The sequence below is a fragment of the Mesoplodon bidens genome, assembly GCF_964165515.1.
Source record: "Mesoplodon bidens genome assembly, chromosome: 10".
NCBI classification, from domain to species: domain Eukaryota; kingdom Metazoa; phylum Chordata; class Mammalia; order Artiodactyla; family Ziphiidae; genus Mesoplodon; species Mesoplodon bidens.
Genome location: NC_138172.1, coordinates 34,561,733 through 34,583,459, shown reverse-complemented (window position 1 = coordinate 34,583,459; position 21,727 = coordinate 34,561,733). Strand labels below are relative to the sequence as shown.

Here is a 21,727-nt window from a genome sequence, read left to right as displayed (position 1 = left end):
CAGAGCCTTTGCAAATATATGTTCAGTAGTCACAAAAATAGTCCAGTTTTCATACTACATATTCATCCATGTAGGTTCTGTCTATAGGAACTAAACATCAGTTGTTCACTGTGTGATTAATCACTATAGCATGGAGCCTTGAATACTTAAAGGAAAAAATACTCTTTGGGGTATTCCAAATTTGACTGTTCACATGGTTAACTTTTCCACACACAGGTTTTCCCCTCCCCTTCATTTTGTGCTGTCTTCAAACAGCTTTGGAATTTGTCAAAGACAGTGTCTTGAAAGTTTTGAAGGTACTCCGTGTCTTGCCTGGCACTATATTAGTTAATATCAGCCTGAAAATTCTGAGCAGGCATAAGCATTTTTCTCAAAACCATAGTTAAAGAAAACCACATCTCTAATCCTGTTTGGAACAGCAATTGATGGATTCAGGGCTGCACAGTATGGCAAAACGATCCCTGTTTAATAGCCAGACCGTGTGTTTTGTTTCCTGTTAGGAATAGCTTAACTTGCCTTCTTGAACAAACACAGCAGGGCTTGAGATCTGTTGTTCTATGCCTGCTGTGATATTCTGTGCTGCTTAACTTGTATGAGGACTCAGGAGTGCATAAATTAGCTTCTTAAAAGAGTGTCGATTTTTGGTTTTTCTTTCAGGATGGAACTGTTTTATTAATTTCTCCCCCTAAGTGTAAATGGGATCCTGAATCCATTTGCATTTTCTTTCTTTCCTTGTTTATATTATATTTAGGAGGAATAAATGGAAGCAGTCATTTATCTAAAGACTTTTCTTTTCTTTTCTTTTTCTTTTTCTTTTTCTTTTTCTTTTTCTTTTTCTTTAGGTATAGACTCATGCAAGCAGAATCTGGCCAGCTCTTATCTCACTGTAATCAGATTTCAGCAATTGTGGGGCATCATTTATCATTCCTTGTCTCTTTTAACTTCTGCACTTCGAAATGTTGACTTGTCGTTGAAAACAAAAATTTGAAAGTTTGCAAAGCTGCTGATTTCAGAGAACTGTAGGTCTAGTGATTTTAGTGTTTCATTACAGTTATATAACCAGCTAAATCGATGCAAATGAAGTGCAAAATGGAGAGGTGATAACTATTTACGTTTGGATCTGGTTTATGACTCATTTGCTTTTACCTTGACTGGCTTTCTGTGTAAATTATTATATTTTGTTTTGATACTCCTGTTTTCTTCCTCATCATTTACTGTTTTATAGGAACACATACAGACATCTTTTATATGCGTTCCCAAGCTGGGGCTGTTAAGATTGACTATCCTCAGAGTCTGAAAGATGATAACTACATCTTAAATTAGTAGGTTTATTTTGTGAATAAGGCAAGGGAAATAGAAAGCGGAGCAAGTCCAGTCACTTTAGCTCCCCCCATGGTCAGTGTGATGGATTCTGTGGAAATCTGAGTTACAACATATTGTTCCACCATAATGATGATCACAGAACCAAACATTTTATTCTTTGCAATAGTTCCATATGAGTGTACCTGTGGCATTCCAGACAAGCTGCCCTGCTGCTGAGAAAGGAGGTGAACTTTGCAAGGTTCACAGCCGTGTGAATCTTGGCCAGTCCCTTTCCCACTGGCCCTGTTCAACTGTGTGTTTGAGACCATAAATAAATGAATGCAAGACCCTCAGATTCAAAGTGTATGGCTTCCTGATATCGGGATGACCAGCAGAACAGTGCACAGGGGCTCTGGCTGAAGCCCCATATGGGCTGATGGGGGACCAGGGAGCTGCATTTTGGAAGCAGGATGCTATTTGCATTTCTTATTTAAGAGAAAAAATTTGTTAATTTTAAACAACCTCATAATGTGTGTCTACTTGTGTATCTGGAAAAAAATGTTCAATTTGTACCCATTTTCATATATATTTGAACTTTTGTAGCATTATGTACTATTTTATAATAAGGAAAAGAGCAAGGTGGCAACCGAGAAGTTCATGAGCAGCACTTGCCAAGGCCCACCCACAATGAATGCTTAACTCAACGAAGTAGTACTGATAATGCTAGTCCATCGTACCTTAAAAGAGACACATTTGATACAAATAAAGGAGAAATGGCTTTGAAACACTGGTATAATGTGTTCTTTAAAAAAAAGGCTAGACATTGTAAAGTCAAAAACTAAGAACTGATTTAAAAATCCCTAATATATCAATGCTTTCTAGTCCCAGACTTACTTTTTAGTGTCTTAGAAATTTAAAGTCTTCTTTCAGAAAATTCTCATTTAGTTAAGATATGTGAATGTCTTCTACTATTTATTTAAATTAAGCACAACTATAAAATATGACTCTCTTGAGGTGTTAAAACAATACAAACTCTACTCATAACATTGCTAAAATGAAATTGCCTTTTCTTTTGAAAGTCAAAAAAATCTAAATGAAAACAGTGGAATTTTAAAACTTAAATTGTTCTTACATCTCCCCACCCCCCACCCTCACCAAAGAAATTTATATACTCTTCTTCCTTCCGTATAGAAGGGAAGGCAGAGGATTGAGAAAAGTTCTTTCAAAAAGCCCAATGAATGGGGATATTGTGGCATTAATGTCAGCATAACCCATATTAAGCCTGGGACAGTCTTGGAGAGGGTATTACAGGACACCCGATGTTCTGATTTCCTTGCTTCTAGATGCAGTTCTGTAGGTCATTCTTATTGATCCTCAGGCAATATTGAACTCAAAGGACTGGATTGCTATTTTGAGGTCCCCTCTGTATTTACTGATAGATTTAGAACACCTGTATCCATCACTTGACATAACTAGATGTGTTTCCTGAAAAAGTAGTATATGAATCTACAATTTATTGGTCAGGACCCTGGAAAAGAGTACCGTTTAAAGGACAGCTGCATGGAGTAGCTTAATGAAGTAAAGAATTAAGCAACCTAGAATGTGTGAACTTGAGCCAGAAATACAATTTTTTCTGACTGTGTTATTATGTTTCCACTAGCTCAAAGGAGAGAGGGAGAGAGAATACACAATGAACAACATTTCAACACAGGACTAAGCAAAATCAATATAATTCAGTGACTAATTTGGTAACTAAATCTCTGTCAAAATATAAGTCAAATCTATATCAAATCAATGGCAAATAACCATCAGTGATTTTAATCTGACTATATCGGTCCTCACAGGAGGGAATTTCCTGAGTGGCAGATGTAGTGGGTAATTCTCATGAATTACTTAAGAGAAAACACACTTGCACTATATACTCATAGGCATTGCCTTTCCTTTCTTCACTTTTTTTGGCATAATTTTTTTGATACAAACAATTCTAATTTTCATCAACAGAATTTGTCTACTTTTATTGTTTCTGCACATTAAAATTGGAAAATTGGTTTGCCTTTTCAGTTTTTTATACTAAAGTCATGTATCTGTTGATCTGGTCATAGCTCAACTGCCTGATCTTTTCTTCAGTCACATTATTCCCAGGTCAGACCCCCAATTAATGGATATATATTGATTACAAATCCAGATGTAGCCCAGTTCCATGAGAACTGGAGGGATGGCTCTGTGCAAGCTTCCAGGCATCACATGCCAGAGGATTCAACTGAAATGACCCTCTGGGGCAAACTGGAGCAGTTGTGCAATCGTGTACAGCAACACTACTGAGAAGTCCAAAAGCAGAAAGTTAGATGTTTATCCCTTCAAATTAACTGGAAGGGTTTTGGAAAACCTAGCCTAGTTTCATGAGGTAGAAAAATGTCAGGCAAAGGACTAATGCCATGGTATGGACTTTCTTTTTCCAGAAATGACTCATGGAATTGAACCACTTGCTGAATCATGAGCCCTGTGTGCTTGGATTGGACCCATCCATGTTTGCCCAGGCCTGGGACACATTAGATGATTTGGCTGGGTGCTTCTGAAGCATCTGTCCTTTCTTTTCTGACCCCCTTCCTCTCCAACAATTTCCTTCCCAATGTGCATCCTTCCCAACCTTCTTTAATATTTGCAATTACCACCACCCCTAACTGCTTTCTAAAGCATATTGTCTATATCATGGAATAAAGGAGAAGTATTTTTTTTATTTCGTATATGTAATTTGAATGCAGAGATGGATGAAGTTCAAATTTGGTAGAGCAGTGGATGGATTTCAGAGAAGCTTAGCCTAGAATGGTCTTTATGAGAACAGCTGCACTTGTTGGATGTGTCAGGCACTGTATTAGATGCTTTGCATCTACAATTCTATTTAATACTCCCCAGAACTCTTGGAGATATTCCTATTTTAGGGATGCTTTGCTTGGTTGCCTCTTTTACTTCATTCCAAGATCCTTAAGGCAAAACATGACATTTGTCTTTGTACCCCTAAAACAGGAGGCTGAGGGCAGAATGATTTGGACAGGAGCTCTAGTGTCAGGTGGGCCAAGGCTCAAAGCCGCACCCTGCTGCCCTCTGTGACCTACAGCAAGGTACTTTGCTCCTTTATCTTTAATTGATCATCTGTAAGATGGGTATAGACATTTTACAGGGTTAAATTTAAAGCTATATAGATGTTAAATGTTTAAAGCAATGTTTGGTAATAGCAAAACATGTTTGGAAATAGAACATGGCTGAGTGGATGGGTGGATGGATAGATGGAAGAATGAATGAATGGAAGGATGGATAAATACAAATGATTCAAGAAGTGTGAGTAACCTGTTCAGGAATAATTCAGGTCTCTTTGCTTCTGTAGCTCATTTCTCCTCTCCGTTCTGCTTTCCAAGGAAATCGTAGTGTTCAACTAAGCAGTTTCTTTTTTAAGTCCTTTTCCTTTATGTCTGTGACATCATAAACCTTTTGCCCCTATCAGTAGCAGCTGCACATAGGTACCAGCCTCCCAGTCTAAGTTTGACCTCACTGGCACAGGCAAGTTACACAAAGAAAGATACTAAGAGAAGGAGCCAAGAGCAAGTAGAGGATGCACAACATAAAATGGACAGTGGTGGCCCTGGAGTCTTGTCCAGATTCTGGTACCAATTCACTGTGACTCCTCTTCCTCTCTGAGCCTCATTTATAAAGTAAATAAAAGGACAGGATTAGAATAAATTCATTCAAGGAACATTTGCTGAGTGCTTCTTATGTACCAGGCTCTGTGCTAAATGTTATGGATAAAAGGAGGAACCATTCCCACTTCTGCCCTTGGAGTTCACAGGCTCTACAGAATCCCCAGGTTTTCTTCCAACCACAGTGTTCAGTGACTTAGCTGTATTAACAGTTTGCACAAATTTGGTCCTAGATTGTATTGTAGGTTGTAGAGTAAATATGATTATCTTTGTAGTGAAGTTCAAGAACATCTGGTTCCCATTTCCAGTTTGTTAGGGAAGGTTTTATGGAGGAAGCAGCATTTCAGGGGGTCTTTAAACAAGGGAAAGGTTTTGTCCCAGGGCCTCGAAGCCCTGACTGTTGGCAGTGTTTTCAGGCATCTATTTGGGAGGCGTCTAAACCATAGTTTGTGAAAATATAAATCTTTGGCCACAATGGGGGGTCAGTTATGTGTCATAGCTTATCATGAATATTGGCCAAAATCCGGTGCCCCATAATAATTCCTATTGTCCTTATTTTGGGGCATTCCTGAAGTAAGCATGTTGTACACTAATAAAGCAGTTCCCTAAGACAACTTTCAGATATGTTAATCTGTAATATTCTCTCGTCCATAGGTTTGCTTATATATGTGTCCCTGGTCAAAGACAGCATCCTCCCTCTGTCTAGATATTTACCCATAAAATGTATTCCCTGCTTAATGATTTAGATCTTTGAAACACTGGGAGAAAAAAAAAAAACATAAAAATTTTCCTGAATAATAACAACTTTATTAGAAGAAAGTTATTTTGAGATTCTCATCCAGATGATCTAACATTATCTAGCATTATCATTCACGAAGTTGTCTTTAGGTTGCTAAAAAGAGAGAGAACAAACAAATACAACAATTTAGTTCATACAAGATGCAGTTAAAGTTCAAAGAGGGAAATCTGGTTACTTTTATATTTAGACAACCTAAAATACAGTGAATCTGATAAGAATTCAGGATTTCCAAATCTCAGATGCAAGTAATAATGTTCAATAAAAAGAAGAAAAGTTTTGGCTAAAAGCAAAGTGTCATTTATGTAGCATTCTCAAGGACTGAGTGATGACACTTTACCAAGACAGTCAAATGCAAAGCAAGGGAGAAATGTTACTTGGAAGGTTTACTTCTTCTTTATTATTCTTATTCTCTACTGCTACTTTCTTTTTTTTATAAATTTATTTTACTTATTTATTTTTGGCTATGTTGGGTCTTTGTTGGTGTGCGCGGGCTTTCTCTAGTTGGGGCGAGCCAGGGCTACTTTTCGTTGAGGTGCGCGGGCTTCTCACTGCGGTGGCTTCTCTTGTTGCGGAGCACAGGCTCTAGGCGCGCGGGCTTCAGTAGTTGTGGCACTCAGGCTCAGTAGTTGTGGCTCGTGGGCTCTAGAGTGCAGGCTCAGTAGTTGTGGCACACGGGCTTAGTTGCTCCGTGGTATGTGGGATCTTCCTGGACCCGTGTCCCCTGCATTGGCAGGTGGATTCTTTTTTTTTTTTTTTTTTTTTTTTTTTTTGCGGTATGCGGGCCTCTCACTGTTGTGGCCTCTCCCGTTGCGGAGCACAGGCTCCGGACGCGCAGGCTCAGCGGCCATGGCTCACGGGCCCAGCCGCTCCGCGGCACATGGGATCCTCCCGGACCGGGGCACGAACCCGTATCCCCTGCATCGGCAGGCGGACTCTCAACCACTGCGCCACCAGGGAGGCCCTGGCAGGTGGATTCTTAACCACTGCACCACCAGGGAAGTCCCTCCACTGCTACTTTCTTAATGCCTTAGATTATTCAGGGTTCAGGCATCTTGCAAAAATATTGAAAAATGCCAGTACAAAATGGGAATCTAAACAATGGTTGGTGTTCTTAATTTGTCTAGATTTTAAAAAGGAAAGCAGTTCATCTGAGTAGTGTCATAAAAGACAGGTAATTCATATTGCTTACATTGAAAGAATCAACTCCTCAATTAAAAATAATAATGCCTGATTTTTCTAAATATCTTGTTTGAAGAATATCCAAAATACTGATAATCAAATATAATATGTTTAACCCAGAATATAAAAACTTAATTCTGATAGCATTTCCATGTCAAAGTGTTACCATGGTTTGTTTGAAGGACTTTTTGATCTTTATGCAAAAAGGGATTTTAAAAATAGGATTACTGTTATATATTGTTTGTTTATATTTATTGATTTTTAAGGCATTAATATTCATTGCTAGCATATGTTACTGGATGGTTTTATTTATAAAATGTTTTCTGTAAGTGAGAATTTATGGGATGTTCTTATTATTAAAATTTTCAATCATACAGAAAAGAGACAAATTTTTTAAAAAACACTTAATCAAAGATACACACACACACAGAGCCAATAGTGATTTAGGAATCTTTTGGTTTTATCACCGAAGCAAGCTATTCTTGCTTTCCCTTCTCATTTCAAAATGACTTCTTAGATTATTGAGAAAATGAATTTTAAAATGTGCCTGTGTATGTAAATCCTCTCATTTACAACTAGCCACTATTGAAACAGCCAGCAAATTTCATGATCATCACTAATAGCTGTGGCAGTCTAAGTAATGTGAGAGTAAAATTCACAGCCAGAGTCAGATAATGTTAACATTAGCCAAGCAGACAATGTTAATACTGTGCTCCCTCTTCAGGCATAAAATGCACCAATAGGATTTAGTTTCCATGTCTCAGTGGGTCTCACCTGTGTTGTACCTCTGAGGTGTGTCTATATGTGTCTCCAGAGAAAAGGTCCTTCTGCATATACCCAGTACAAAAAGTTAAAACAGATCATTGAGTATGGTTCTTACTATATTCTTGCCCTGATACTTCTGTCCAGTACTGAGGATAAGGGATGTTGTAATGGTAGAAGGAGAGGGAGATTTGGGGGAGGGGAAGTAGGCAGGCATTGAAAAGGAGTAGATACAGAGCACTTTTTTTGATCTGGGAATAGGTGGGAAGCTCCAGGGATCTTTTCTGTGTCTTTTCTGTGTGTGTGACCAGGAGGTTGGGGTGGGGGGTGTGGTGGTGATCTCTACATAGCCACATACTCTGCACATGCCCTCTTTTCTTGATCTGTGTTTCCCTACTATTCTCCTTAGTGCTATCTCACCAACTAATTTGTACAGAGTGTTATTCTGATGACTTTCTACTCTCCCCTCACCATGGAGTGTGAAAACTGGAGAACATGGGTGCCATCTGTCCCACCCACATTACCCCTCATCATGTGTTAGCCAGAGAATGGCCCCTGGGGGATTCCAAGGTCATTTGTAAACTTGAGCTCATGTAGAAAGGAGAGAATGCCAAGGAGTTGGCTTCTCTTCTGTTAAATCTGTGTTTGAGAAAGTAGGTGTGAAGGAACCCCCCTTTTCCTGCATGCCCTCATCACATTCTCAGATCCTGAACACTTTAAAGAAACAGTGGTTCTCCTTTCAAAATGTTTCATCTGATACTTAAAGATGTACACAGCTGCATCTTTCCACCAAAGGTTATTGACAGAAGGAATAGTTGATAATCGCCTATCTGTGTTTCAGTTCAGTGGGGAACTAAATGACATTGGTTACAGTTTAAATACATTTTTATTGGTAAGGCCCGTACTCTGGAAATGGCTTATCACCCAGAACCTTGTGCCTGCAATTCACCCTGACTGCCTCTAGATGGTGGTAGTGTCTTTTCCTGGAGTGCAATTTAGTGTTCATACCAGGTGTTGGAAGGAAGACACAGAAGAAATGCAACTGTGTACTCACAAATTACGTAAACATATATAAAATATTTATGTATTATGTAATATATTTATATGATATACTCTATTAATGTAGTCAATATGCTGATCAACTTTAATAAGAAAAGAAAAACATACAAACATAGGAGGAGCAAAGTATAGAAGAAATATGATATTTGCAGAGAGTTAGTGAGTTGGCCTTTGTTCTTGGCTTAGAGCCATTCTCTTTCTAAGCTGAGTTCCCCATTTGTGCACAACCTTCTCATTGAGTCCCAGCCTCCAGGGCTGAGCACATCTGGCAGGAGGCTCTGCTGAAAACCACCTGGCAGCCCTCAAACGGGCTTCCAAGCCTGCTGCCCTTAACTCACTCAGATGCCTCCTCAGGGCCAGGAGTCCTGCTTGCCTCCTTTCTCTGGGGCTTGGCACTCACCACCAGGGGCCTCCAGCTATAGAATAAACAGAGCATTCTGCCACTGGCCCTGGCAAACTTCCTCTGATTGGAGATGTGAAAGAAGGCAACACAGCAGATATCCTCCAAAAGTCACAAATCCAATCCATGTTCATTTGGGCAAAGAGAAAAAACGTATTGCCTCAACTAACCCAATAGAAGAAAGCATGGATGGAGTTGATCTTAGGGATGAAGGCATTCAGGACTGGTACCTTCCCTCCCTCTCCCCGTTCCTCCCTCCTTCTCCTTCTGCTTTTCCCTCATCACACACACACACACTCTCTCTCTCACACACTCTCTCATCTCTCCTCATCTCTCTGGGTTGACTTTATTTTCGCAATTGCATCTCTGTGAGGAGGGGATATAGCTGTCAGGCTTACATTCCTAAAACCACACACAAAAGAGTGTAGAGAGTTTTTCCTATTTGCTCCAGATGGAAAAAAGGAAAAATCCCCAAATAGCCCATTTTGAATCATGTGTCTAATTAAAAAACCAATCATTGTGGCCTGGGCAGAGTTTGTGTGTATTTTTGTGTGTATGTGTGTGTGTGTGTGTGTGTGTGCGTGTGTGTAGTGCTGTGGTTGGCACAGCCTGGGTTGGATACCCAGCCACACGTGCAGGATGGGAGAGGTTAACTGTCAAGAAAACCTTGTGAATGGAAGGCGTGAAGAAGATTTCCCTAAAGGAAGGGGTTGATATTTGCAAAAGAAGGAAAAGAAAAGTGCCAGGCAATTTTTTTAAAAGGTCTCCCCTGCATTGTTCCACTTGTAAATATTTTAAAGTATAAAGTAAGTGATGAAATTGCTGTGTGGCAGGGAACTTGTTCCTAGTGTTGTTAAACTGGTTTTCAGAAAGCTTCTGAATTTGTCCTATAGGCCCTGAAAGATATCAGTAAATGCTGGACATTTTTATTTTAGTTAAGGCTGGTCATAAAGAAGACAGCCTTCTGCTCACGTGTAGAGAGCCAGTGTACCCGCCCCAGCCAGCTCTTCTCCATTTGCCTCATTAGCTTTCCTGTCCCCACTAAGACCTATGTCTTATTCCTGGTTGTCTTCCCAGCACATGGCATGGAACTTGGCACAGAGCTGATGCTCAAAGGAATGTTTATCAAGTGAATCAATGAATAATAATGACTAGACCTGCAACAAAATTGATAGACCACAAATCTGGTTCTGTTATCCTATCTGGGGCCACACCCTAGAGCTGCCTGCATCGAGCTAGTGCCACTGGTGGGAAACTAATCAGGCATTAGGAGGAGAGGCCTGGCATCACTGCATGTACCTCACAAATGCATATTCATATGAGCCCACATGCATGATTAACTTGGGAAGCTGACAGGAAGCAGTCAATCTGTTGAGCAAGTTTGTGTTTTATAAACCAGATGTTTGGTATTATTATTCATCATTTCCTTTGATACCAGAATGGTCTCCATTATGTAGCATAGGAAATGAAGGATATGGAATAATATACACTTATTATACAACAGAACACCACAACCAAGCATTTCAGAGGCCTGTTCAAAGCCTGGGCAAGTATAATTGAATGGCAGTTCATTTTAGGATTCCCACTTGGACTTAAGTTAATGGGATTTTGCCCAGATGGACCATCGTGACCCCCCCTCTCCCACTCCTACCCTTGGAAAATGAATGTTGACTCTGTGTCTGCATTTTTCTTGGAAGCCATGTCTATGAATCGTAAGCAGTGCTCTTGCCTCAGTGGCTACTACAGGTTAGGGACCCATAGGAAAGCAGGGACTCCCTAGTGTAGTGCGGGGACAGAGGGTGTCTGGCTGTGGTTTGCTGCGTAACTCCTGCTTGGTGGTCTTAAAAAAAAAAAAAACCTTTTGCCACCAGCTGCTATTTCCTATGGCAGGAGTACAGAATGCCTTTCAATCGTAAAGTGCTTACTGTGCAAATTAACTTTCAATTTGATGTTCACTCTCCACAAAACGTTTAAGATTCACAGAACCCAGACCCACTGGAAAGTGGGAAAGATGGAGCTGGTGGGTGCAGAAGAGCATCTTCATGTTGTGCAAGTAATATTTCCAGAGTGCTGCCAGCCCTCATGGCCATACTGATGAGCTGGTATAACATCAGAAAGGCTACAGGTTAGGGTTCTGGCCAAGCCAGTACAAATCTGGGCCAGAATTGTCCCTGAAAGAGGAACATGTGAGCTCATAGCAGTGGCTAGACTGAGATCACTGCATTTCCCTTGTTTACCTGGGGCTGGTTTAAAATGAGTGGTTTCTGTACAAATGTAATATTATGGGTTTTTTGAATATTTTAAGCAACGATGCAGTAATTATATTTAGAATTAGCCCCTGAGTGAAGTTGTTACTATATTCTGGCCTTAATATTTGGAAGTTAGTTTCCCGTGATCTTGTATTTATGCCAGGACAAGTACCAGTGATTTATAACTGATTTTTACTGTTTGCAGGAAAAAAGCTTCATTTCTCATTATTGTCAATGGTATGTTTTGATTTTATCCGTGATACATGTTGGCATTGCTTGAAATTTTGATTTGAGTTGCAAAGTGGAAGTTGCCCAGGGTTACGGATCAGCTCAACTCAGTTTTCTTTGTAGCATTAAGGATTAATCAAAGAGTCAGAATATGGGAAGATTTCTGATTCTGAGGGAGATGTTTATTGTGGGTTGGTTCTGCCTTTGAAAATGGCCTTGCATGCCCCCATTGATGGCCATAGTATACTTTAAGTATTTTTAGCAAGATGTTGGAACCATGGTTCCACAAACTGTTATATACCAGTTGGTTTGGTTCCTGGCAACAGTAACTGTTAGCATCATCTCATAGTTAATATTATTTGGTTCTTAATATGATACATCAAGTTTGTTTATTTATACTAACACCAAAATTAGGCTGTCCCAAATAATAGATTACATGATTACAATGTGTATTACTCAGGATTCTCCAGAGAAAGAGAACCATATGAGATATATATGTATTTTTTTTCTTAAATGTAAGGTAAGTATACACACACCCACACACATACACACACACAGAGGGAAGGAGGGAGAGAGGGAGGGAGGGAGGGAGAGAGAGAGAGAGATTTATTTTAAGCAATTGCCTCACATGAATGTGGGGGGCTGACGCATCTGAAAAACTGTAAGGCAGGTTGGTAGGCTGGAAATTCCAGCAGGATGGGATTTTACAGTCTTGGGTCTGAAGGCAGTCTGGAAGCAGAATTTCTTCTTCCTTGGGGAACCTTTTTTTCTCTTAAGGCCTTGAACTGATTGGATAAAACACAGCCAGATTATGTAGGATAATCTGCTTTATCAAAGTCTACTTATTTTTTATTGAAGTATAGTTGACATGTAACATTATCTTAGTTTCAGATGTGCTACGTAGTGATTTGCAAACATTATGAAATGATCATCACTATGTCTAGTAACCATCTGTCCCTGTACAAATTATTATGTTACTGACCATATTCCTTATGTTGTGTATTATATCCCCGTGGCTTATTTATTTTATAGCTGGAGGTTTGTATCTCTTCAGCCCCTTCACCTATTTCGCTCCCACCCGTCCCCTGTTCTGACAACCATCTGTTTGTTCTGTTTCTGTGAGTCTGTTTTTATTTTATTTTGTTTATTTGTTTTGTTTTTTAGATTCTACATATAAGTGAGATCATACAGTATTTGTCTTTCTCTGGCTTATTTCACTTAATATAATACTCTCTAGATCCATCCATGTTGTCACAAATGGCAAGATTTTTTTATGGCTGACTAATATTCCATTGTGTGTATATATCACATCTTCTTTATCCATTCACCTCTCAATGGACAATTAGTTTGCTTCCATATCTTGGCTATTGTAAATAACATTGCAATGAACATTGGTGTGCATATCTCTTTTCGAATTAGTATTTTTATTTTCTTCAGGTAATTACCCAGAAGTGAAATTGCTGGATCATATGGCAGTTCTATTTTTATTTATTTATTTATTTATTGGCTGTGCTACGTGGCTTGTGGTATCTTAGTTCCCAGATCAGGGACTGTACCTGAGCCCTCAGCAGTGAAAGCACGGAGTCCTAATCACTGGACCGCTAGGGAATTCCCGGCAGTTCAATTTTTAATTTTTTGATGAGCCTTCATACTGTTTTTTTTTTTTTTTTTTTTTTTTTTGCTGTACGTGGGCCTCTCACTGCCGCGGCCTCTCCCGTTGCGGAGCACAGGCTCCGGACGCGCAGGCTCAACGGCCATGGCTCACGGGCCCAACCGCTCCGCGGCATGTGGGATCCTCCCAGACCGGGGCACGAACCCGTGTCCCCTGCATCGGCAGGCGGACTCTCAACCACTGCGCCACCAGGGAAGCCCCCTTCATACTGTTTTTCACAGTGGCTGCACCAACTTACAATCCCAACAGTGCACAAGGGTTTCCTTTTCTTCACATCCTCACCAACACTTGTTATTTGTTATCTTTTTGATAATAACCATTCACTAACAGGGATGAGGTGATATATCATTGTGGTTTTGATTTACATTTCTGTAATAGCGATGCTGAGCATCTTTTCATGTGCCTGTTATCCATCTGTTTGTCTAATTTGGGAAAACGTCTGTTCAGGTCCTGTGCCCATTCTTCAGTCTGGTTGTTTGTTTATTTGATGTTGAGTGTATGTGTTATTTGTATATTTTGGAAATTAACGCCTTATTGGATATATAATTTGCAAGTATCTCCTCCCATTCAGTAGGCTGCCTTTTCTTTTTTGCTGATAGCTTTTTTTGCTCTGTAAAAGCTTTTTAGTTTGATGAGTCCCATTTGTTTATTTTTGCTTTTGTTTTTCTTGCCTGAGGAAACACATCCAAAAAAATTGCTAAGACCAATGTCAAAAACCATACTGCCTGTTTTTTTTCTAGGAATTTTATGATTTCAGGTCCTACATTTAAGTCTTTAACTCATTTTTAGTCTACTTTTGTATATGATGTGAGACTGTCCAGTTTGATTCTTTTGCATGTAGCTCTCCAGTTTCCCTAATACCATTTATTGAAAAGGCTGTCTTTTCCCCATTGTATATTCTTGCCTCCTTTGTCATAGATTAATTGCCCATATAATTATTCATATAATGAACCCATATAAGTATGGGTTCATTTCTGGGCTCTCTATTCTGTTCCATTGATCTATGTGTCTTTTTTTGTGTGCCAGTACCATAACGTTTGCATGACTGTACCTTTTGTAGTATAGTTTGAAATGAGGGAGCATGATCCCTCCAGCTCTATCCCTGCATGTGGGTCTCTGCACAGCCCCAAGGTGCTCAGGGTGGTACCAGCCCACTGTTGGGTGGGGCTGGGTTCCTGTTGCTCTAGGCTAGAGGGAGGATTCCAAAGTGGGGCTTGCCAGTGCCAGTGTTGTTGTGGAACAAGCTCCTGAAAATGGTTGCTGCCAGCATCTCTATCTGCAGGGGGAGTCCCAATTGCCTCCTGCCTCTCCAGGAAGCTCTCCAAGGTCAGCAAATGGATCTGACCTAGGCTTCTTTTAAACTACTGCCTCTGTGCTGGGACTTGGAAAGTGTGAGATTTTGCGAGCACTCTTTAAGAGCAGAGCCTCTGTCACTCTATGGCTCCCCTAAACATAAGCCCTGCTGTTTTTCAAAACCAGACGTTCTGGAGTCTTGTCTTCCCAGTGTAGGATCCCTGGGATGAGGAGCCTGATGTGGAGCTCAGACCACTCGCTCCTTGGGGAGGACCTCTACGATTGTGATATTCCTCCTGTTTGTAGGTTGCTGACCTGGAGGTATGGGTCTTGACTTTACCACGTCTCCGCCCTTCCTGTCCATCTCGTTGTGGTTCCTTCTTTATGTCTTTCGTTGTGGAAAATCTTTTCTGCTATCTTCAGTTTGTTCTCATAGATAGTTGCTCTGTAAGTAGTTGTAATTTTGGTGTGTCCTTTGGAGGAGGTGAGCTCTGGGTCTTCCTACTCCACCATTTTGGCCATCTCTAAAACCAACTGATTTAAATGTTAATCGCATCTAAAAAATACATTCACAACAACATCTAGACTAGTGTTTGATCAAACAACTGGCACCGTTGCCTAACCAAGTTGCCACATAAAATTAACCATCACATCATGAATTTCCAGTCCTTGAGGGATCTTGAGATTCTTGCGTTGTTTTGCTTGTCATGGAGGAATATAGGCCCATCTTGATATAGAGGTAAAACTAATAAAAACTTGGCCTCCTCTATCCCTGTTAGGAGTTTTCCCAATGCATATAAGTTGTTTCTCTTTAACTATCATGGTTATTGATGGTGGAAAACATTGCCTTTTAACAGTGCTTCTTGCATACTAACTATTGAAATGAAGATTCAGATTCAGAGAATCTAGAGAGGGCTTGGGATTATGCATTTCTAGGGCACTCAGGTGCCAGAGGTACTGCCATTCTGTGTACCACATTACAAGTAATGAGGTCCTATTGCTCAAATAACCTATTGGAAGACCAAGACTGGTAGAAGATTGACTGAGTTTAATGACCTTTTCTCAGGAGGCCAGTCAGTCCGTGAGGACCTCAGTCCATGGGGACCTCTAAATTTTAGGATCTTCTCTTTATAATGCCTTTTCCCAAGAAGACTGAGGGAGCAACACCTGCTTTTTCTATGGAATTAAAGTGACAGAGAAGTGCCCAAACATCAGAAAACACTCTAGACTGATGATAGTGGATTCTTATTCACAGATTGCTTCATTTGAAGCTTGAATGCGCTGTGAAAACAGGAAGTAAACCTCTCCCACCAGACTTGCCAATTTTGGTCTCTATCTGCAGTGCCACATGCCTTGATCTTACTGGAGACTCTGCTACTTGCTAGCCATGTGACCTTGAAGGCAGGGAAAGGAAACTAGCATCTTTTGAGCACCTGCAGATGCCAGGTACCTTGCTGGGCAGTTTCACATTTTATCTTCATGGCAACAGTGTTGGGAAATAGTTGGCATTATTTCATATGAGGACATGAAGGCTTAGATAATGCAGTTAATAAAGATTCAAAGCTGAGAATTAGAATGAGGTTTGTCTTGGACCAAAGCCTACTGTGGTCCAGGACTCAGCTTCCCCATTTGTTAATGGGGCAGAGTAGGGATTCCTGCCTTTCTCCTAACACTGTTGTGAAGGACGGATGTGATGGTGGTCTCAATGCATTTGTATGCAATTCAGTGAGTTACAGAAGTGTATTATGTGCCAAATTTCCAGAGTTGTTCTTCCAGGAGGGATGTTCAGCTTCTTACCAGTGATTTAAAGATGAGCTGATCAAATTATTTTTTTATTTTGTTTTTATTTTGTTTGTTTTCCATCTGGGACTGGCATACAGAGATATGCAGAAGTTCAAAAAGGCCATGACTCAGCTACCTTGGGGAGAATAAATGCTTCCAGATTCCATTGTTTCCAGCAGGGGTGACTCATAAAACCCCTTATGCTCATGCTTTCTGATCCTCAATTTCCAGATTAAGGAGAAGCATTAATATTGCACATATTGAACATAAAAGTCTGCAAAGTAAAACAGTAAAATCAGTCTGTAGTAATAAAATAAAATGAATCACTGAGATCCAAACAGGGCTTTATTTGAACTCAAATAGCTGAATGCAGTAAACAGATCAGCTGGAGTGACTGATGGTAACTGACGTTGTTTCCCCTGCTGGGGAGGAGGGCCTGGGATCTTCACCTACACGTCAGGGTGGAGGAATGTTGCACTCCCACCTATGCTATAAAGGCTCAAGTGGACCCTGGTCCATTCCCAACAGCCCCTGGTCAGGAAAGGATGAGCTAGTCAAAGGGTATGGCCTCCAGCACTGTTTATCCCAGACCATTCTCAGGTAACTGGCTTTTCTGTCTCCATCCAGCTTGCCAATGATCAGGGCCCCGTCCTGATGACCACGGTCGCCATGCCTGTGTTTAGTAAGCAGAACGAAACTGTGAGTACAGTGACTGGATTCCCTACTTGATGCTAGGGTGGTTGTTATCTGAGACCCCCTCTGACTCAAGCTTTGGTGCCCTTTATTTACTCATTTAATTTAAGAATGGAGGATGTATAATTTTTCCTCACTTTTAATCCTGCTGGTAGCATCATGAAATCAAGAATAGATGAGAGATGAGACTTCCCTGGTGGTCCAGTGGTTAGGGCTCCGTGCTCCCAATGCAGGGGCCCCAGGTTTGATCCCTGATCAAGGAACTAGATCCTGCATGCCGCAACTAAGAGCTGGCACAGCCAAAAAAAAAAAAGAATAGATGAGAGGAATTCAAGCAGGCATCATTTTACAGTTTATAGCACTTTTCCAAAATTTAAGTGTTTAAATGACCAGAGGAAGGAAACCCCCAGAAAGAATCCTTGATTGTAGTGGGTTAACCTCTCTCTGATTTACTGGTACCAGCCTTGAATTAGATTCCCAGGGCTGTGGCAGCAAAGTGCCCCAAACAGGATGGCTTACAACAATAGAAATGTATTCTCACAATTCCAGAGGCTAGAAGTCCAAAATCAAGGAGTCAGTTCTTGGGAAGACTCTTTCCTTTCCTCTTCCAGTGGCCCCAGAAGTTCCTTGGTTTGTGGCAGCATAATTCCAATCTCCGCTTTTGTCTTCACATGGCCTTCTTCTCTCCTTATCTCTCTGTCCTCTCTTCTTCTTATAACGACACAAATCATTGGATATAAGCCCCATCCTACATCCAGGATGATTTTGCCTTGAGATCCTTAATTAATAACATCTACAAAGACCCTATTTCCAAATAAGAACACAGCCTGAGGTTCTGGGGACACTTGAATTGGGGGGAAACAACAGACAACAGTGATGTGTATTTTCTTCTAGAAGGCCCTTTCTGACATTAGAAAGTTTAGTACACCACATTGACCTTGGGACCTGGGACCCTGGAGGCCTATTCCTTCCCCTTAGTCCTTGATTCCAACTTGCTGCTAAAAATGTGTTAGGGTTATTGCATCTTTCTCTGGCTATTTAGTCTCTCTCTTGTGGGCACCAGATGGCAGTGTAAATTGAGAAAGTAGTTAACATGTTAAGTGTTTCCTATAAAACGTTTCCATAAGAGAAACTGATTAATGATCATAAGTCCTTAGCTTCTTCAGATTCTTGATTTTTCAGGAGAGAGAAGAAAATGGTTTTTAGGGTGTCTTGGCATGGGCGTGTGTTGAGGGATATATAGTAGGTAATGTTTGGCCTGAGAAGCTACCATTCTTGCCTAGGAATATTTTGGGTAGCGGATGGGGAATAGAAGAGGTTCCCTCATAGAGATCCAGGTTAATCTTCAATCTCTCTCAGTTTGAAGAAGGCACCAGACAGTGATCTATGGTGTGTGGCTTTTCAGGAGGTTCTATTTCTTCTACCAAGTTAACATACTATTGTTGGTATTGTTTAATGTTTCTTTTCAACAGAGATCGAAAGGCATTCTTCTGGGCGTGGTCGGCACAGATGTCCCAGTGAAAGAACTTCTGAAGACCATCCCCAAATACAAGGTAATGCATCACGTAATTAATAGTCAAGGGCCAAATGCACAAGATAATTTCACAACCTGCCATAGTGACAAGGAAAACACGAAGGAAAGAGGCCCTTCTGCTCTCTTTCTAGAGGGCTCTGTTTTGTTTTGTTTTGTTTTGTTAGAATAATAATAGTCCAGGCAGGTCTGATTAGGTCTACACGTGCCTATCCAGGTTTGTATGTGTCTGTGGAAATCTACACAAGTCTGTGTAGTTCTCCACAGGTCTTACACCTTTGATGGTTTTCTAAGCCAATCTTGATTCACCCCAATCTGAGGACCCTCTAAAATCTGTTACTTCTTAACAGGAACCCAATGAGGCACAAAGAAAACTGGTCTCTGACTCTCAACTATGTATTCCCTTTATCCTGGAAGGTGATGGGGTACAAATTAATATTCCTTTCCTAATGCTGCATTAAACCTATGGCACTAAGGGAATTGTAAGTTTGTTTTAAATTCTGGGGATAGTTGAGAGGGTGGAGTAGGTAATTTTGGAACAAAGAGATTAGGGCAGGCCTTGGTAGGCCACTGCTTTGGGGGTTTAGAACAACATGGAAAAGAAACACTAGATGGAAAGGGCTCAGAAAAGGGTGGGGCGGGGGGGTGGATATGCTAGAACCAACTCTGCGTGTGAGGCCGGCCCTGCCTCGGGAGAGAGGGTCATGCTTTCCCCCTTACCTGGCTGTATTCCCAGCACTCTGTTCCTAGAACTACTCTTTGGTTTATTTAGTTCTTCCACATTTGGGGACAGAGGGGCTCTAACGGGTCATCCCAGTGCCACCCGCAGCCCAACCTCTTTCCATGAGAACAAGCATCCCAAGCTCCACGTGATTTCCCAGAGGTCCACAGATTGCATCTGCCCTCTCTGGGGCAGGCAGGCACACACAGTGACAGACTGCACTGCCACCTAGGCTGGGTGCAGGAGGTGGCAAGTTGCTATGAAGGGGACATGGTGGCAGTAACCATTCTGTGGTCCATAGGGATGATATTACTTGGTATTTATGTTCTTTGGCTGCTATGGTTAAATAAGCACTTCAACAAAATCAGAGCAATGGACAGGCCAGGAGCCTGGTTTCCATCCAAGTCAGGTTCACACTCTACTACCTTTAGAGCAGTGTTGTCCCAGCTTCAACCTTTTGCTTCCCACCATCATAACACATTGTCTTTTCTTTGTACCACCTGCAGAATTACTGAACAGATCTTTTAAAATTTCATTTGACTGGCAGTTTTTCTTAATTATCTCTTCTAACCTCAGCCTGAACAGCCACATGTGAAGTCGTAAATTGAGATATGGTCATTATATTTTTCTGATACATAGGTTAGCCAGGGGAGTAACATGACCAGGTTTTCCTTTTTAAAAGATGGCCCAGAGAGTCCTTGAACCCCATGCAGAAAACTCTCACCTGTTCCCTAGTGGAGGCTCCCCAGAAAAGCAAGTCAAGGGGTGAGAAGAGGAAGGTCCCCTTAAGCCCTATCCCAGTGCTATGGAACTGCCCAAGAGCCGTCTCTGTGTATGCTTGCATGGGAGTGCAGGGGGGCAGAAAGCAGCCCCTGCTCCTTGTCCTAGGAGGAGTTCATGGACTGACATGGTTCCCCTGGCTGCACAAGGGTTGAGACCATACCATCCCCTCTTCTCCCAGCATGAAGCAGACCAGCTCTCCCATCTCCATCTCTGGCCCACTCACAGACTGACGAGGGTTCTTTTCGTTCCCATCTGGAGGGAAGCAAGCTCCTTTGGGCTGGGAATCTGAGATTCTTGGCTAACTGGCAGGGCCCCCTCCCTTACCACCTCATTCCCTGATGTGCTGAGCCTGCCTCACTACCATTGTGAGAGGCCCTTCTTCCTGGACCTTGGCAGGAAGAAGCAGTGGTTAGTGCTCTGGAAGCAGATACATTTGGAGTTCAGCTCTATCACTGAGGAGCTGGGTATGGACAACTCTCTCAAATCCTTAGTTCCTGTCTGTCCAATGGTGATAACAATAGAACCTGCTTGTAGACTTGTGTGAAGCATTGACCACTGTCATGAGTCAGGAGCAATGGTAACACACTGGTCAAGAAGACAGGTTTGACCCCCAGCCCCTGGTACCTGCAGCCCTCTTCCACAGGGGGTACTGCTTGCAGAGAGCTATTGACACCTTTCCTACCCCAGATTCTGACACCTGTGGCTTCACCTCCACTGATCCTTTGCTAACCCAGAATGCCCAGCAGAACGATGGGTTAACTGAACAATGGACTAGGCAACCACATGCTGGGATCCTCAGCCACCTTTGAAAATGGGGCTTTCCAAGAATTTTGAAAGACACGGGGAAAGGCTTAGGATACAAGGTCATGTGTGTTAGGCAAGATTCTTAAGTTTGATGACAAGGATAGGTCCACCTTTTTGACAGAGGGCCAGGATAAGAGCAAGAGAACAGATTACCAAGCATCACAGCAAACCCTTATCCAAGCAAGTCAGCTAAATGGATGACTGCAGCCAAAATGATCAGGTCACCCCTCAGAGGGTTGGATGCAAAGTGACAGGTGCAGAAAACACCTATTTTAAAAAGCACCATTTTGTGGTACAAAATGGGATGTCTCAAGGTATAATATTAGCAGATAACATTTGCCCAGTACTCCGTGCTGTGCAAAGAACATTACCCCCATCATGTTGTGAAACCTTCCTCAGGTAAGTGCAGTGCTGTTGTATCCATTCTACTCTTAAGGAAACTCAGGTTTGCAGGGCTTATGTTCACAGAGCTCAGGGCTACATAAGTAGGAAGTGGTGAGTGTGATATGAACCTAGACCCACATTCTTAGAGCAGATCTAAGCCATTCACATACTACTTCATATACTCTCTGTACCATTATTTACTTAATACTTCACTTGTAAATCAGCCTGAAACTTTCTTCACTTAACTAAATTTTGATAGGAAACACATCATTTCTAAAAAGAAAAGCCAGTGTCAATTTGCATTATAGAAGATAATTGTAAAAAAAATTATAAAAACAAAATAATAGTATTAAATAATTGATTCCAAGGTTCTGAACTTGAAGTCTGTTCTCTC

At 41.3% G+C, this 21,727-nt stretch overlaps 1 protein-coding gene across 1 annotated transcript in view; it reads left to right on the top strand.

The window, feature by feature from the left end:
• CACNA2D3 (calcium voltage-gated channel auxiliary subunit alpha2delta 3) overlaps positions 1 to 21,727 on the top strand; it is a gene marked incomplete at both ends in the record, with an annotated part of 788,351 nt that overhangs the window by 564,692 nt on the left and 201,932 nt on the right. The window contains 2 exons of the mRNA XM_081246546.1: positions 17,045 to 17,116; positions 18,583 to 18,663. Coding sequence (XP_081102672.1) covers positions 17,045 to 17,116; positions 18,583 to 18,663 — 153 coding nt within the window. The remainder of the gene's footprint in view (positions 1 to 17,044; positions 17,117 to 18,582; positions 18,664 to 21,727) is intronic.